This window comes from Poecilia formosa, unplaced genomic scaffold (genome assembly GCF_000485575.1).
Source record: "Poecilia formosa unplaced genomic scaffold, Poecilia_formosa-5.1.2 Scaffold444, whole genome shotgun sequence".
NCBI lineage: Eukaryota > Metazoa > Chordata > Actinopteri > Cyprinodontiformes > Poeciliidae > Poecilia > Poecilia formosa.
Genome location: NW_006800383.1, coordinates 249,601 through 266,180, shown reverse-complemented (window position 1 = coordinate 266,180; position 16,580 = coordinate 249,601). Strand labels below are relative to the sequence as shown.

At 36.3% G+C, this 16,580-nt stretch overlaps 2 protein-coding genes across 5 annotated transcripts in view; both read right to left on the bottom strand.

Moving 5' to 3' along the window:
• Positions 1 to 76: 76 nt before the first annotated feature.
• On the bottom strand, positions 77 to 11,032 carry LOC103155716 (dnaJ homolog subfamily C member 7-like). Of its 2 annotated transcripts, none has more exons than XM_007577502.2 (14): positions 10,915 to 11,032; positions 7,202 to 7,290; positions 6,898 to 7,022; positions 5,499 to 5,612; positions 5,268 to 5,342; positions 4,486 to 4,604; positions 4,209 to 4,362; positions 3,893 to 4,057; positions 3,690 to 3,781; positions 3,541 to 3,614; positions 3,323 to 3,469; positions 2,709 to 2,864; positions 1,421 to 1,495; positions 77 to 1,343 (listed from the first exon to the last, which is right to left on the bottom strand). In XM_007577502.2, the coding sequence occupies exons 1-14, from the start codon at positions 10,983 to 10,985 to the stop codon at positions 1,306 to 1,308; spliced, it is 1,494 nt and encodes a 497-aa protein (XP_007577564.1). In that variant the 5' UTR covers positions 10,986 to 11,032; the 3' UTR covers positions 77 to 1,305. The 2 variants fall into 2 exon arrangements, with proteins under 2 accessions (XP_007577564.1, XP_007577565.1); XM_007577503.2 differs by having other exon boundaries at positions 2,712 to 2,864.
• A 1,974-nt stretch (positions 11,033 to 13,006) lies between these two features.
• The window catches only part of LOC103155715 (zinc finger protein 385B-like), a 78,903-nt gene continuing 75,329 nt past the window's right edge, over positions 13,007 to 16,580 (bottom strand). For 2 of the 3 annotated variants that reach the window (XM_016663780.1, XM_016663781.1), the window contains one exon: positions 15,969 to 16,453. In XM_016663780.1, the coding sequence (XP_016519266.1) occupies positions 16,082 to 16,453 (372 nt within the window). In that variant the 3' untranslated portion in view covers positions 15,969 to 16,081. Of the gene's footprint in view, positions 14,524 to 15,968; positions 16,454 to 16,580 lie in introns of those variants that run through there. The other variant, XM_007577497.2, reaches the window with a different exon arrangement.

Genomic DNA, 16,580 nt, shown 5'->3' with positions numbered 1-16,580 from the left:
ATTTAGCTTTACTCATATTTTAAACAAGTATATGAAATGTGTTAAACACATCACTACCAGAGAAAAAAGTCCAGAGTTACAGTAAAAGACAAGCCTTTATTTCAAAAAGTTCAAAGAAAGACAAAAAAACATTTTTACCAAATGATGGAAAGAGCCTTGAACCTAAAATGAATACCCGTCCAAACAGGTGGAACAAGAAGGGGAAGGACTGCACTGAACAAACGTGCATGACAAGTTCACACCATAATGACTTGACAGATCAGGACAGCGGCTGGAACCAAACCTAAAGTCTCACATTTAACAGGATGAAGACTTCATGTGCAAAATTAACTTCTGAAAATGTTTATTTTTTTTCCCAGACACTAAAAGACGCTTCAACAAAATCTCCTTCTGTGGTTTGTTGTAGGTTTAGGTCTGTGAGCTTCAACTAATCCCAATAAGGCACCACTTAAATGGAACTGGGTGGATGGTACTGGTTTAGGTTGGTTTGCTGAAAAAAAAAAAAAAAAAAAGGGAAACGATCTTTTATTTTGGCTTGTCTCAAAAAGAAAAAAATATGGCAGTGTCAGAGTGACAAAGACGAGATGGAAATCACTTTTAAGAGGTTTGTTTCCGTCTTAAAAACAAAACAAAAAGACGATTGAAGACGAGGTCCTCAGGCATTCTGCTGCATTCAGGTAACGATACACAGTACAATAAATACAAACAAACTGAGGGAAGACCGAAAAAGAAAACATACGGACACGCTGAATTACATTCTGAGTCAAATATTTGATGCAATATGAAAAAACAAAATGAAAAGAGAAAATGTGGTTTTGGCAAACAAAATAAAAATCCATTTAAAACCCAGGAATAGTGTCGGCTTCCAGGCGAGAAGCTCCGAGCGACGGCAGGTCCTCGGAAAAACTTTATGCTTGTTAAATGTAATCCTTTAAAACTATTCCACGCTCGTCCCAGACCAGCTTTCTGAAGCCTGAGTCGGTTTTAAATCTCAATCATGTAATACGAGGTCAATATTGCAAACTGTGACATGCTAACACCAGCTAGTACAAAAACCTCAAACGATTCAAGTGCCTTAGATGTTAATTTATAACCAAAACCTATGAATTATTCTCTCTGGCATTTGTCAGCATCAGTGTAAGGAGTGATTTGAGGATTGGGTGCAATAATAATAATAATAATAAAAACATTAATTAAAAGATCAGTGGGCGGATACTTCAACACACTCAGGAGTTTGAGTATCAGGTGACAGGGTCCACGTTTATCTACACTGCAGAGGTTTGCTCCCAGTCGCGCCGCTTCACATTAACCGAACTGGAAAAAGAAATTTCCTGGTCCCGAGTCTGTGGAGGAAAAACGGTTTGTAATCAGGTGGGTTTACGGTTATCCAAATCTGACACAAAAATGTAAACGTTCATACCGGGGCTGGAATCGAAGCTGAATCCTCCACCGTGACCTCCGAAGAAAGCCCTGAAGATGTTGTTTGCATCAAAATCTGGAAAAAAGTAAAAGAATAAAAAACAAGATGAGTTGATTCTTTAACTGAACAAAATTCAATCAATTCACACAGAAGCAGCTTCACTCTGGTTTGTGTTTAAACTTATTGTGTTTCAATAAACAGTAAAACATAACAGGAAAGTCTGGACTTGTGGCGCCCTCTACAGGTTGGACTAAATTAGAAACTAACACTACCTCACACTAGTAAAAGTAAAATTAGGTGCTAATAGAATCACAACTTCTAAATCGTCCAATTTCTATTTAATTTGCAATTTCAAAATTCATTACCACCCCAAATTTCTAGATTCTTAAGTTTTCTAACATTCTGGACATCGGAGTTTAAAATGTTTACATTAAAAATGCTATACAGCAGTGAACCGCTATGCTGCTTCATCAGCAACTTTAATCTGGATTATTTCAAAATCTGTGACATTCTGACTATGATTGGATTATTCCACACTGAAAATACACTTCACAGATCTTTGGTGCTTTTATTTTGCTTACAACATAAAAAGGTTGAAGTCTGAACGTTCAAGTTCAGGGGTGTCAAACAAAATCGTGAATGCTCTTAAACGGCCGGTTGTGCCAAATGTATCGAAAAAACCTGTTCAAACTGTTAAAATATCAATGAATTATTCTAATTAAATTATATTATTGAACATCTTTTCAGTTCCTCCAGGATTTTGTGATTCTTTTTGTAATAAAAATCAAAATGTTTGGAGGTACTAATTTGGAAATATTTGCGCTTCTTGACTGTAAATGTGACTTTTTATTACTCACTCTATAGATCATGGACTATAATCTGACATCAATTAAGGCTGAGGCAGCTGTTTAGTACAAATAAGGAAGTTTTTCACAATTTTTGAGAAAAATCTGCCAGAAACTTTCAATTATTACCACAAAAAATTGCAGGGATTTGTTGATTTTGTGGGAATTTCCATGATAATTCTCAAGAAACTGGAGGGACTTGTTGATGTAATTTGGCAGAAAACAGATAAAAAGTGCATTGATTTGATTGATAACATAATATTTACGCACAATTAGTGTTTAGTCTAGAATCTAGAGGGCCACATAAAAAGCTACGGCGGGCCGGATTTGGCCCACGGGTCTCGAGTTTGACACATTTCATCAGACCATCTAAAATATATAAATATTTGCAGAAATATTTATATATTTCAGATAAAAACTAACTAAAATATAAAACCATTCACCACCGCCTTCAAAGCAGCCGTCGTCCTCCAGGTCGTGTCCGTTGTCGTAGCGCATCTTCTTCTTGGGATCGGAGAGGACGGTGAACGCCTCTCCCACTTCCTTGAACTTCTTCTCCTCCTCTTTCTGCACCTCTGGAGCTGCTCCACTGTGGCGGTCTGCGAGAAAATACATTTATTATTTTACCCCAGAGGTAAAAATATACCTGTAATAGAATTTAGTTCCTTTGATCCTTTGAAAGTACAACCTTAAATTTTGGTATATTTTAGTGCGAAGTGGAAGGAAGATGATGCAGAGGTAGAGTAAAAATCTGAAAACTATCCCACTTAACCACGATGACCTGAAATAAAGACCCTTCAGAAGCAAATTAAATGGTAAACTGATCCCAGATGTGTGTAATTTAATCCCAGAATAAATCCAGATGTTCCCTGAAGGCCTCAGAGGTTTGTTAGCGAACATTAGCTAGCAGATAGCATCATCAGGTGAGGTTATAAAACTCCATCCCAAACGATAAAACTGTAGATTGGGATGGTTGATATAAACACACACTTCAGATTTCATTGAAAATAATGCATATTTTTTTTATTTTACAGGAGTAAGAGTGCTTTCCACATACCTGGGTGGTGCATGAGGGCGCGCTTGCGGTACGCCTTCTTGATCTCGTCCTCTGTGGCGTTCTTCCCAACCCCGAGCACCTTGTAGTAATCTTTTCTTTTGCTCTTCTTCAGTTCCATCTGTGCCGTCTTCAGCAGATGTTTGTGATCTGAAAGAGCAGCAAGCCGAGTTTTAGGATTCGAGCGCGAGGACGTCCCGATGTGAGGCACCGCGGCGTACCTGAGGTTTTTTCAGTCTGGTAAACTTTTTCGTAGTCGCGTACAGCCTCTTCGTACTGCTCCGTGTCCATGTAGCTGCGGGGGTCAGAGGTCAGAGTCAGTGGAAAACTGCAACCTGCTGAACAGCAGAGCACAACCTGTGTGACGTACCACTGCGCTCTCCTCAGGTAGGCCTTGATGTACGTGTCGTCGAGTTTGATTGCACTGGTACAGTCGTCTATGGCTTGGTTGAGTTTCTTCAGCTGTTGGTTAATTAATCTGTTAGTGACTGAACTCACTGGAGCCATTCAGCTAATATGAACAGTCACAGATGTATCTTAATGCCACAGTGGTTCAGTTTTCCAGCCTGGTACCTTTGCTCCTGCCGTGGCTCTGTTGCAGTAGAGTTTAGCGTTGGTCTTGATGTTGTTGGGGTCTATCGCCAGCGCTTCGGTGTACAGAACGTAAGCAGATTCATAGTTGTAGATCTTAAATGCCTGGTTGCCCTCCTCTTTCTTGGCTTTTAGAGCTTTGGCATTCTGGTTTAGTGAGAAAAAACAAAAGCACACATCTGACTTTTAGAGATCAGAGTTCTCCCTGATCTCTAAAAGAGCCTCAGAGCTGCAGCAGGAAGAACCGCAACAAAATATCACATGACAGTTATGAAAACACACAGAGGGAAAATGTTACCCTGCAGGCTAGTCGGGCCTTTTCGTGATCAGGTGCCATTCGCAGAGCCTGGATGAAGAACTGCACGGCTTTATCGATGCAGTCCTCGTAGTACAGGCACAGGCCCCGGACGTAGAGCGCGTCCGCGTTGGTCGAGTCCATCCTCAGAATGTCACTGCAGAAACGAAGATTTACACTGGGAGTCAAGCTGCATTCATCTACAGAACAATATCTAATCACTTTTAAGCATTTAAAAGAAGAACTAGACAATAAAACCAGCATGACTTTGAGTTCTTGCCTCGCCACAGACTGAGCTTCAGGATAACGTCCCAGCAGAGCGAGACACTCGGCCTTGTGGATTTTAAAGCGATGACAGGCAGGCGCCAGAGCTAAGGCCCGGTCCATGCAGTACACCACCTGGATCAGGACAACGAGGAAAGCTAAGGCAATCTTACTTATGTAGCACATTTTCAGCAACAAGGCAGTTCAAAGTGTTTCACATGAATGAGAAGAAAATTCAAACAAATCAAAACAAAACCAAAAGAAAGACAAAAAGTAAAAAACTAAATATTGGTTCCCCACGTTTAATACGAATATGTAGTTGAGAATTCATAATCTATTAGAGGTTTCTCTGGATTTTAAGTTTGTTCTGAGTTGGAGAGGCATAAAACTAAATTTTGGTTCTCAATATTTGATTCTTGTTCCAAGTTGCTGAGTAATAAACTAACAGTAGTTTCTCAAGTTCTTGCTCTGATATTAAAAGTAAGTAAGTAATAAGCACTCCACAATTTATAAAAATAAACTAAAAAGACAAGGTGAAAAAAATGACATGAAACTCCAGTCAGGTTTTAATGTAGCATTTCTGATAAGAGACAAAGCCAAGAGTAAAATCTAAACTTTGACTAAAAAACAAAAACTTCCAAGGAGGTTTTTTGCAAAGTGAAACATAAATGTAACATTTTCCAGCCTCTCTGCACTTTTTGCTTTTAATGGAGGCATCTTTGATCTCATCCTTAATCCCTTTCCAGCTTATGGCAGATCAACTTTTGGGTTTGATGGAGAAAGATAAAATAAAATCACCTTTCTGAAATCCCGTTTTTCGAAGCTGAAATCAGCCATTTTCTCGTACTCCAGCAGAACCGCTGCATTCTTTTTCTAAAAACAGAACAGAGAATATTTAGGATCATTTTTTATAAAATAAAAAACAAACATAAAACCTCTCCTTTCAATTAAAAAACCTGTTAAAAAATGAGAACCAGTGGATACCTCACAATGACACTTTTTAATGAACGGTTTTGTTAAAGTTCCCACCTCCTGCTTGGCCTCCTTGTTGTTCAGGTCCAGCTCCAGAACCTTCTGAAAGCAGCGGCTGGCCGCCATGCCGTTTCCCAGAGACATGTGACACTTGCCCTCGCGCAGATGACCCTACGACGAAAACGGAGGACGTGTGTGAAACTCATCCAACTCATTCTCCGTTCATTACAAAATTCACACAGCAGATTAAAAATGGAGATGGAAATATTTGTAAAACAAGTGTTAACTTTTCATACATCCAGTTATTATGTGTAATGTTGGATGTACACTGATCTTAATTGGATCTAAGTTTAGTTTTTGAAACAATAAGTTCCAGCTTGATGTTTCTAACTGTTCATCTAAATCAGGGGTGTCAAATTCATTTTCGTTTTGGGCTAAATCTAAATTGTGAATGCTCTCCAAGGGCCGGTTGTGACGAATGTATTGATAAAACCTGTTCAAACTGCTAAAATATCAATTAATTATTCAAATTAAATAATATCACTTAACATCTTTTCAGTTCCTGCAAGATTTTGTGATTCTTTTTGTGACTTTTTGCAATAAAAATCTAAGTGTTTGTGGCAGTAATTTGGAAATATTTATGCTTATTTATGACAGTAAATGTGACTTTTTATTACTCACTGTACAGATCTTTGGACTATAATCTGACATCAATTAAAGCAGAGGGAGCTGTTTAGTACAAGCAATAAAGTTTTTGACAATTTTAATGAAAAATCTGCAATAAACTCCCAATTATTACCAAAAAAAGTGCAGGGATTTTGTTGATTTTGTATGAATTTCCACAATAATTATTAAGAAACTGGAGGGACTGATTGATATAATTTGGCAGTAAACAGATAAAAACTACATTGATTATTTAAGCACACTTAGTGTTCAGTCAATAATCTAGAGGGCCACATTAAAAGCTACGGTGGGCCAGATTTGGCCCACGGGCCTCGAGTTTGACATGTGCTGCAAAGGAACCACTTTAATAAAAAGGGATTTTAAATCATTTTTTAAGAGAAAAAAATAATTTCTCTTCAACTAAATTTATTGTAAATTTTGTTGAATATTTAGTGAAGTCACATTCCTGAACTGTTAAAAATAAACTTGCATACTCACAGAAAACAAAAAAATAATAATAATTTGAAGAACTTATTGAAAATATTCAAATCATGACATCAAATTTAGGTTAGTTTTTGTTTTTCTATACGCTATTTATCAACTACATGCTTTTAGATGAAAAATATATTTAATAATAATTAAAAAATGGGTTAAAAAATTAACATTTTAAAAGGCAGTAAAATTTATCTGTATGGCGAGAATAAGTAAATTTAACAGAATTTTTATTATTATTATTATTATTGTTTAAAAAGACTAAGAGAGACTGCACCAAAATAAAAAACAACATTAATACCTTCATGAAACAGTCGTCCAGACGCACGGCCTGCTGGGAGTCTTCGAGGGCTTCTCGAAAGCGACTGAGCATCATGAGGGTGGCCGCCCTGTTACCATAGTAACTGGCATTCCTGGGACATGCATCTAATTTTAAAGCAAAAAAAAAAAAAAAACACCATTAGAGAAAGATATGCTTACAAAAAAATAAGACCTGGTTGTGGAGAATAACAAAAGCAGATTATTTATCAACAGAGGAAGCATAGGAGGAGCAATCAGGCGGATTAAAGAAATAAAATAATCTCAGGAATTAGCCGTGATCTCACCGATGGCCTTGGTGTAGTAGTTGAAAGCTTCAGAGTAATCTTTCTTGCTGTAGTATGCATTCCCTTGCTCTTTGAAGCCTTCAGCTTCGCTAGAGAGCAAAAAAAACAAAAAACAAAAAAAAAACAGAAACCAAAGTCAAACTGGAAGGAATATGTAAATCAGGCTAAGATCACATGTGTCAAACTCAAGGCCCGAGGGCCAAATCTGGCCCGTCGCAGCTTTTTATGTGGCCCTCTACACTACAAATTACAACAATAAGTCCCTCCAGTTTCTCACAAATCCTCAAAATTCACACAAAGTCAACAGATCCCCACATCTTTTCTGATTTTACTGTCAAAAACGTTGGGTTTAACTGACTGCTGCCTCAGCCGTACTTGATATCAAGTTATAGTCCATGATTGATACGGCAAGTGATAAAAAGTCACATTTAACATCATTCATTAGCACAAAAGACATGAAAACTCTTTACAAATATTTCTAACTTAGAAAGGTTTCCCCCAGAAAACTTTGCAAGTTAACTTTTTTTTTACTAAAAAAAAACTGTCGTGTTTTTTAGTTAAATGTTTTTCAGGAAATTTGAAAATATCGCTTGATAATTATGTGTCATTGAAATATTGGGAGACTAATACCTGAACACCAACTATAAAGTCTTAAAAAATGCAGATGTTTTAAAAAAATACTTAAAAATCATAAGCAATGCTTAGCGTGGTGGGGACACAAGTAAAGCCTGGTGGCCCGCCAGGCTTATCATACACTGAGGGAAAAATTGTTTAGCATCACAAAATATGTGGTTTTGATTACAAAAACAATCACAGCTGGTGGGACAGCTATTTATTAATATTTTAACAGTTTAATAGATTTTATCAATACATTCTGACACAACCGGACTTTTAAGAACATTCAGATTTTTGATATGGCCCAAAATGAAACCAATTTCGACACCATTGTCCTAGATTATTTGGATTACTCCTACAAATGTAGGAGAGTTTAAGTATTTTAAAGGATTCTGCTCGTCTTTATACCTGAAACTGGGACATCAGAGGAGAGGTCGGTACACACAGTCCCAGACTAAACATAGCTTTGAAACACACCTACTGCGGTTCTGGTCGAAGAACCAGTGTTGGAATGAAAGTCAAACAGTAATCAGCAGCTGCTCTCTCAAAATTGGCCTTTCTTGTTGTCACAATTCACCCCAAAGCAAAACCCATTCAAGCAACATCGTCACCTGACTGTATGTAAGCAGGTCTCATCAAGATTAAGGTTGGTAATGCTTGAAAGTCGTTTTAGGTATCTGGTAAAAATATTAGGTTTTCATTAAAGCTGCTTATCCTCGTATTGTAAAATCTTCTTGGAGAGCCTGACCATGAAATAGGTCATCATCCACCATTAAGCTCCGTCAGCTTACATGAGCCCTGCTATAAGTAGGCACTACAACTCTTTTGTTTTAAAGCTAGCATAGATGCAAAAATAGTTGTCAGGAATAATCTAGAAAACAGCCACTTGTTTTCCCCCCCCCTTTCTATAAGAGAATCTGAATAAATCTTTATTGTCTTTAGTCAGCTATATAAAAGCACAGCTACATGCTACATCTTGCATAAATTATTGCTTTAAGAGCTATGAGATTGTATTTTATCATTTGGCAACAATTTGGGCAAATTATTATCACCAGGCCTGTCACGATAACAAATTTTGCTGGACAATAAATTGTTCCAGCAGTTATTGCGATAAATGATAATGTTGTTTTGAGACCATTTTTAAGTTTTATAATGGTAATGCAAGGTTTTCCCCAGAAAACTTGCTAAGCCTGGCACTAAAGCAGTCATTCATCCAGCAGCCCGTTGTGTTTTTGAGTTATAAAATGTTTAAAGTTGACAGGTAATTGGAAAAATATCACTTGATAATTATGTATTATTGAAAGATTGGAAGATGAATACCTGAACACCAACTATAAAGCCTTAAAAATGCAAACATAGTTGAGACCAAAACACCAAACTGAAAACTTTTGTCATTCAGTTTTTGAAAAATAGATAAATCACAAATTATGCTAATGGAAATTATTGAGTTTGTTTTAATTTATTATGCGATTAATTGATTTATTGATTACTGTGACAGACCTAACTATCGTAGCAATCATTCTTCAGTTTTCAGTATTTTTCCTGCTGAATGTGGCTTTGTTATTAACAATGAAGCAGGCAGTATTTTCAACTAATCTATAGTTTATAAATAGTAGGTGCTAAATTTGCCCACATCCTTTCTTATGTAGTTTTTTCCCCCCGCTTACTACGCCTATAAAATAACTAAAGATTCTGATTTGTTTTATAATGCCTGAGTTAGCTTGTTACTATGACAGCTAATCTATTTTTAACTTCCACTTCAATCTTGTTCATATGTTAAAAATAACTGTAGTTATTCAACTTCTTTTTCCTCTATATAAAAACTAGACAAGCACTGCAGCAAAGCTAGCAGTTACAGGAAGTAAGAAAAGTTTAAAACTCAGATTATTTATGTTTCATCTAAAATTCTGGTAAGTGGCAACAATTTCAGCAGATGTTTAGAGGATGGATTAGTTTGAAAAAAGCAAAATCAATAAATCAACAGAATTGTCATTAAGCATGAATTATTTTCTGATCAAATTGAGTTTATAGTTCATAGGTAAATTATATTTTTCTTCATATCATGATTTCAAATAGACCAGAGAGGCTGCTATTCTGTCATTGAAATGTTTATTAGATAAGTTAGCTTAGAACTATGTTAGCGCCTCTTTTTTGAAATAGTTGAGGGTAAAAGTAAAAAAAAGTAAAAATTTTATTTAATTCTTTCAATGTTGTTAAAAGTTAGTGTCCTAAACTGACTGTGATGATGGCAGCTTTTTTTCTTTTTTATCAGATCAGTGTGTTGATTTCCTCTGATAAAGTTGTTCTTTGAAGTATTGCCTGCATAATTCAATGTTGTCAAATCAAACGTGAAATCACTGAACTGCATAACGAAAATCATCTCTTTGGGATTGTTTTCAAACAGTAAATGTAATTATATTCTTATAAGAAGTGTTAATGTGAATAAAAACAGTCACAGAAGATAAAACAAGAAAGACATGCAGGGTAGGAGGGTAGGGATTTATCAACAGAACACATCAATGTCGTTAAGAGTCCTTTGTACGATAACGAATATTTAAATAAATTAGTCTTTAAGTCGTTATCACAGATATTTGTTTTACTTCTGGATTTGATATTACATGTTAGATGTTGTTTTTAGGACATTATAGACGAATGGTAACCAGTGTTGACCCGGTTTTAGCTCATAGTTACCACAGAAATGGCACAAAATGTCTCATTTCTCACCAAATCCGTTTGTCCACCCAATGAGAATGTAATTATGTGGAATTTTATTGGGTTTTAAAAAAACGGATTTAACAGGAAATTAAACATTTTTGTACCAGGGTCAACACTGAAATGTCTAAAAGAGTAGCTTTCACGTGAGATAATTCAATCGCCTCCAATAAAATATAAAACTGATCCGAAACAAAGCTGTAAAACCTAAGCTTAGTAGGAAGGGGATTCGTCTGTTTGCCTTGAGCTAGCGTGGATAGCTCGCGTCGACAACGACCGCAGTGGTGTTCTTGAGCTTTCTGTCCCCGTCAGGTTTTAATTTACTCCAATTATCCATCCACTATTATCTAAACACGGCGAAAAACAACTGGAAATCACACACTTACCGTTCCAGGTCATCCTGATCGCGGATCACGGGCTCTGTTTCTACCGGCATATCGATATCAACAGCTGCCATCTTTTCTGGAAAATGCGAAGCAAGAGAGGACTGCAGCGAGATGACGTCACATCCGCTTTTGGTTTTCTTTTATGGGTCAATGAAAACTAGGCCACTGGTTCAGATTGTCTTATATAACTGGCCGTAGCAGGTCGAATGGACATGTGTTTGAAAATCTAGGTTAGTTTTCTACTTTATAAATGTAATTTGAAGGTGAAATATGTTATATCTTTCAGTAAAGTAATAATAATCAGCAGTTATAAGAACATTTAGTCTCAGTTTCTTTTTTTTTTTTTTTGAGCACTCAACCATCTTTTAGTCGTACTTTTAATATATTGTTTTAAGGGACATATAAACTTAAAATTTCAAAGCATATTATCAAAAGAAATCCTTTTAGGTACCCCAGAAAATGTTTATAATTTGTACAACTCTAATTTTTTAAGTCTGTTGTGGAGAGAGTAATCTCTTCTGCCATCGTTATTTCAGTTAATTTCAAAAATACTTTATTAATCCCAAAGGGAAAATAAATGTTGTTGTACCTCATATTATCCATGGTTCTTCAAAGAGATGTTGTAGATGCTGAAAGCTGTGGGCAGTACTGGTACTGTCTACAGTACAGCGGTTCTGACCAAACCTCTGACTGAAGACAAACTCCTGCTGTATAACAATCTATAGGTAGTCTGTAATTTATTTTTAATTTTTTAAGAATCCCTCTTTGCAGAATAATCTCTAGACGTTCCAGATGGTGGCAGAAGAGATTGCCTGTTGGGGCAGCAGCATCAGACTAACCCAATAAGCCCATAAAGAAGAATGTAGTAATATATAAAAGTTATGTTCATTTTATTAGAACGGTGATTGCTCACGGAGACAAAATGATCTAGAAATTCCTAAATAAAACAACTGAACGCATAGTTGCCAGTTCTGCTTTAAATAATGTCAGATTTAAAGGCATAAAATCTCTCTAAAGCAGGTTAGTGCACCATTACAAAAAGGACTTTAATTTAATTTACAAGCATTATAAAAACTCTAATAATGTTACTCTTCAGTGAAGGCTAAAAGAAAACACTGGTCAACAGCGGAAAAAAAACCAACCTCTCTGTGGTTTTTTTCCTGTTTTTTGGTCTTTTTTTTGGGTTGATTTCAAAATCACATTGGTTTTGCTCAATCAGGTCAACTTTCTGAACTATGGATGCAACATGAGCATCAAAATGCATGACTTGTTCTCACATATGGATCGTCTTCCTGAGAATCTGGGATCAATGAGTGACAAGCAGGAGGAGAGATTGCATCAGGAAAGAAAAGAAACGGAGACGTAATGTTCAATTTAAATAGACTTCATCAGAGTTTATCAATTTACAGAAATCCAAGTTTGTAACATTTAATTAATACATTCTGTGAATAAGCAATCCCCCCCCCCACCCCAAAGCCTTTTTTGGATGAGAAATATTAACTGATAATGTCATTGTCAGAAGATCGGATTTCTCGAACAAATTAGAATAAAAACCTGACCTGATTGAAGAAAATGGATGTAATTTTTGGATTCAGCCGTGCTAAATAATCCTAATTCAGTTGAAACAACATACACAACTTAAAAAATATATTTTTTGCAATTCAGTTAGATTAATGCAGGAAGCAGAATAATTTTCACCTCGTTTGTTTGACCCGAATCGCACTTTGAAACCACATACCACAAGAGGGCGCTGTTGACGCAAAGTAACATTATTCTAACGTGACCTTCAATTCTGAAGCGGTTAAATACAGAAAACAGGACTGATGTTGAGCATCACGTCCACTGAATGCTTCGTAATTATGCTGATTTGTAATAAGTTATTCAGTTTTAGTATCCTGGATTTTAAAAAGCCCCACAGTAAAATTCAAACTACAAATCAAATATTTTTTAAGATTTAGCTTAAAATTTGTCATGAATGAATGTAAAATTATTCTAATTATGTACTGAGAATTCAAAATTGCAGTTTTTCCCCTTATTGTTGTAATAAGTGTAGAAAATAGTGATAGAAAATAGGACAAAAGAAGACAACTGCTTACAAAACAACAAGAGATATTTATAAGTTGATGTGGAATACATTATTAACATTTTCCTAGTCACATAATGATTTACATTATTGCAATAAATAAACAGTTACACTTCTGGTTAATCTTAGCAGGTGGCATAAAAAGAAAAAGAATATTGCTCTGAGTTTCAGCAGTCACATGGTAGATTTATATCTGTAATGAAAGTAGATTGTTCTTTATCCTCTAAACAAAATGAATAACTCATTTAGATGTTTCTGATCAGACAGAACCTGATCATTCATAGTGGACAAACAGCATCAAGCTGCTGCATAACAATTATTTTACCTTAAATTTCACCTGTTTAAGCATTAGAATGTTTTTCCAAAGGATCAAATGGCAGTTCAATATTGGCAGAATTAGAGATTATAAATAATGTGCTCTTGTTTTACCCATTTTGTGTAGTGTCAAAGAGAAATATGCCTCAGTATGCTGCTCATGAATGTAAGCAACATATTGATAAACAAATCTGTAATGACAGATAAATACTACTTTTCATATAAAAATGCTGTAAACAGGGTAACCTAAAGTGTAAACTTTAATAAATATACCAAACAATAACTATAACTTTATTTAAAATCATCTCACTTTGTACATTAGATGTTGTTAGGTAGACGCTCATTCATTCATGTAAGCATGGCGGCTGATTGTCACCGTTTTCACACAAACATCAACAGACAAAAAAGACATTTTAAATCTAAAATAAAACAAATGCACATTAAATGAGCATAAAAAAAGATGCAACTTTGTAAAGGTACAAAATTTTCATCAGTGCAAAACTGCAGATTTCTGTTTTAAACGTTTAAGTCGCTTATATTCTTATAATGTTTTATTGGACAATAATGAAACATGGAAACGATAAACTTTGATTCCCTTATGAAAACTAAAGCTGGGAGTGTTTTTTCCAGAATACGATTAGAAATCTCTATAATGAAAGCATGTCTTCAAGCATTTAAACTCCTTGATGTCTTAGTTTGTTGTTGTCAGTAATGAAACTAAGTGATCATTATGGCTTGCAGAGAGGTCCAGACACGCACTCGGCTGTTTGCTCGCCAGGAAACAGCTGACAGCTGATCCTTCCTGGAGCTCTGAGTCCTTCATCAGCTGAGAATCTCGCTGCTCCGTTTGTATCTGCAGTGTTTTGGGTCACCTAGGCAGAACTGTGCTGGGAACAGCCGACCAAGCTAATCATTTCCACAAATCCAGTTTTGGTAAAGTTGTCCACTCCTCTCTCAGTTCAAACAGCTTGTGCTAATCGCTAATAAGGAGAGAAGATTATAGGAGCATGTGTGGCCCTTAGCGGTCCCGGTGCAGGCCTGAAGAGTGTGGGGTTTATGATGGGGCCGGGGATGATGGCTGTGGGCCCCGGAGGCAGTCGCAGCGCCAGGGGCCCGGACGTCATGCTGCACAGTGCAGCTGGGTTGAAGGGGCCGCTCAGGAGCCCCGCCGGCAGGGCTTTGGACAACTGCTTGTGCAAAGCCAGTTTAGTCTGAAAGTAAAAACAGGAGAAATACTGACTATAAAGAAGAATGGTCAAAGAAACACCTACAACATCAGGGTTTCCTCCAGAGTTTTATAAGCCTGGCAGGCCACCAGGCTGTACTTGCACCCCCACCAGGCTAAGAATTGTTTGTTTATTTATTTTAGTTTTGTTTTTTACCCTTCCAGGCCGAATGTATCGACGACAATCCAGCCAAATTTGTACTATCTGAAAAATTCCAACAGTTTCTGAAAGGGGAGACGTAGCGCTTTCCAGCTAATATTGGTTTATTACGGTAATTTGACTCCCGCCGTAGCAGGAAATGAAATTAATCTGAGGGGCGCTCTATTAATAAATGGTAAATTGCTAAAATGACTTGGTAGATATTGAAAGTTCCAGTTGTTATGGATAAATGGGCAAATATATTTACTCACAGGACATTTAAAGAACTTTGTACAATTAAAATAAGCAAAAATATCCAGACAAAGATTTGAAAGTTAGGCCATAAAGGGTTAAGGCACTAATCAGGTCAGGAACAGAAACTTCACACAATCAGTAGCAAAGAGAAGTTTCAGTTTTCACAAGTGGAGATGCTAATAAGAAAAGATATCTCAACTCATAAATAGGAACAAAACACCTTCAACTGACAAGTGTTAGCACTCTAGTACAGCTTCCTGACACAGGAAGTTAGTAAAGTAACGGCTTAAGATTACAATAAACTGTTTGTTTATTATCTGCTTAAACAGCAGCTGTTTAGGCAGATAATGATTTTACCAACAGTTGAGCAGTTTATACTAGAAACATGATGTTGTTTATGCAAGATGGAAAAATTCAAATTCAGAAGCTACAGCCGTATTAATGTGAAACTGAGATACAGAAACACACATTTTCTTTTGGTTTATATGTAATTTGTCTGCAGGTGCTGATACTGCAGTGAAGCTGCACTGCAAAAATGCAAAATAAATTTTTTGTCTAGTTTCTAGTGCAGATATCTTAGTAGTCTGAAATAAGACAAAAGTTACAAGCAACTTTTCAGCATATAGGCGCGTGTTTTAAGTCAGTAATTCCTTAATATTAATGAAAAGGTATAATTTCACTTATAACAAAATTTTTTCCATGTTGTAAAAACTGAAATTCCATATTGTTTTCTAGAAAGTGATGTAATCTGCCAGTGAAACTTTCCAAACTCCAAAAACTAACAGTATTATTTGGATCAATATCTTTAAAAGTATGAATAATTAAATATATATTTGATGCTATCTGGCAATAAAACTCCAGTGCCTACTGTAACCAGAGCTTTGAAGAAGCACATTTAATCAATTACAAGTGCTTTTTTCAAGTAGTATTCATGTTTGTGGGTTTCTAAATGGAGGTAAATTCAGTTCCAGACAAAAAGTCTAATGCTAATAAAGCTGGGAATAAATTTTAAATGATTAGAATTTTTATTTCTATTGTAAATACCACAAAACATTGTGATAATTTGTTTAGTCCAAACAAGGGCTGCAGATTTGGAGTTATCTGTGTGTGTGTGTGTGTACCAGGTTTTTATATCATTATGGGAACCTATCTAATGTGGGTTTATGGGGACCATTGCTCCTTGTGGGGACATTTCCTTGGTCCCCATGAGGGAAACTGTTCTTTTTGGGTTAGTGGTTAGGTCTGTGATGGTTAGGTTTAGGGTAAAGGTTAAGGTAAGGGTTAGGTATGTGATGGTTAGGTTTAGAGTGAAGATGAAGGTATGGGTTAGGGTAGGGATTAGGCTGTAGAAATTAATGGAAGTCAATGTGAAGTCACCCACAAGTGATGAAAACACGACTGTGTGTGTGTGAAAGACTCTCACCGCTAAGACAGCATTGGGGTGAAGTTTATTATAGGGGGTGAACTTTGCTTTGACAGGCTTCCCAGCCAATCGCTCTTTGTGTCTCCTGCTATTTGTGTGCTAAAAAAAAAAGACACATGAAGCAACACAGATCCAACTAACTATACAGCCAACAAACACCAAGTACAAGATAAGAAATAGAAAACTGTCCTTCTTTTAGTTTTTCTCCAGCTGTAAACGGTTCTTG

Coding starts and splice junctions, on each gene's coding strand:
- LOC103155716 (XM_007577502.2), bottom strand. CDS start 10,985: ATGGCAGCTGTTGATATCGATATGCCGGTAGAAACAGAGCCCGTGATC. Junction 4,058..4,208: donor AGGCCCGACTAGCCTGCAGG/GTAACATTTTCC, acceptor TCACTAAACCAG/AATGCCAAAGCTCTAAAAGC. Junction 3,470..3,540: donor CCAGACTGAAAAAACCTCAG/GTACGCCGCGGT, acceptor CTGCTCTTTCAG/ATCACAAACATCTGCTGAAG.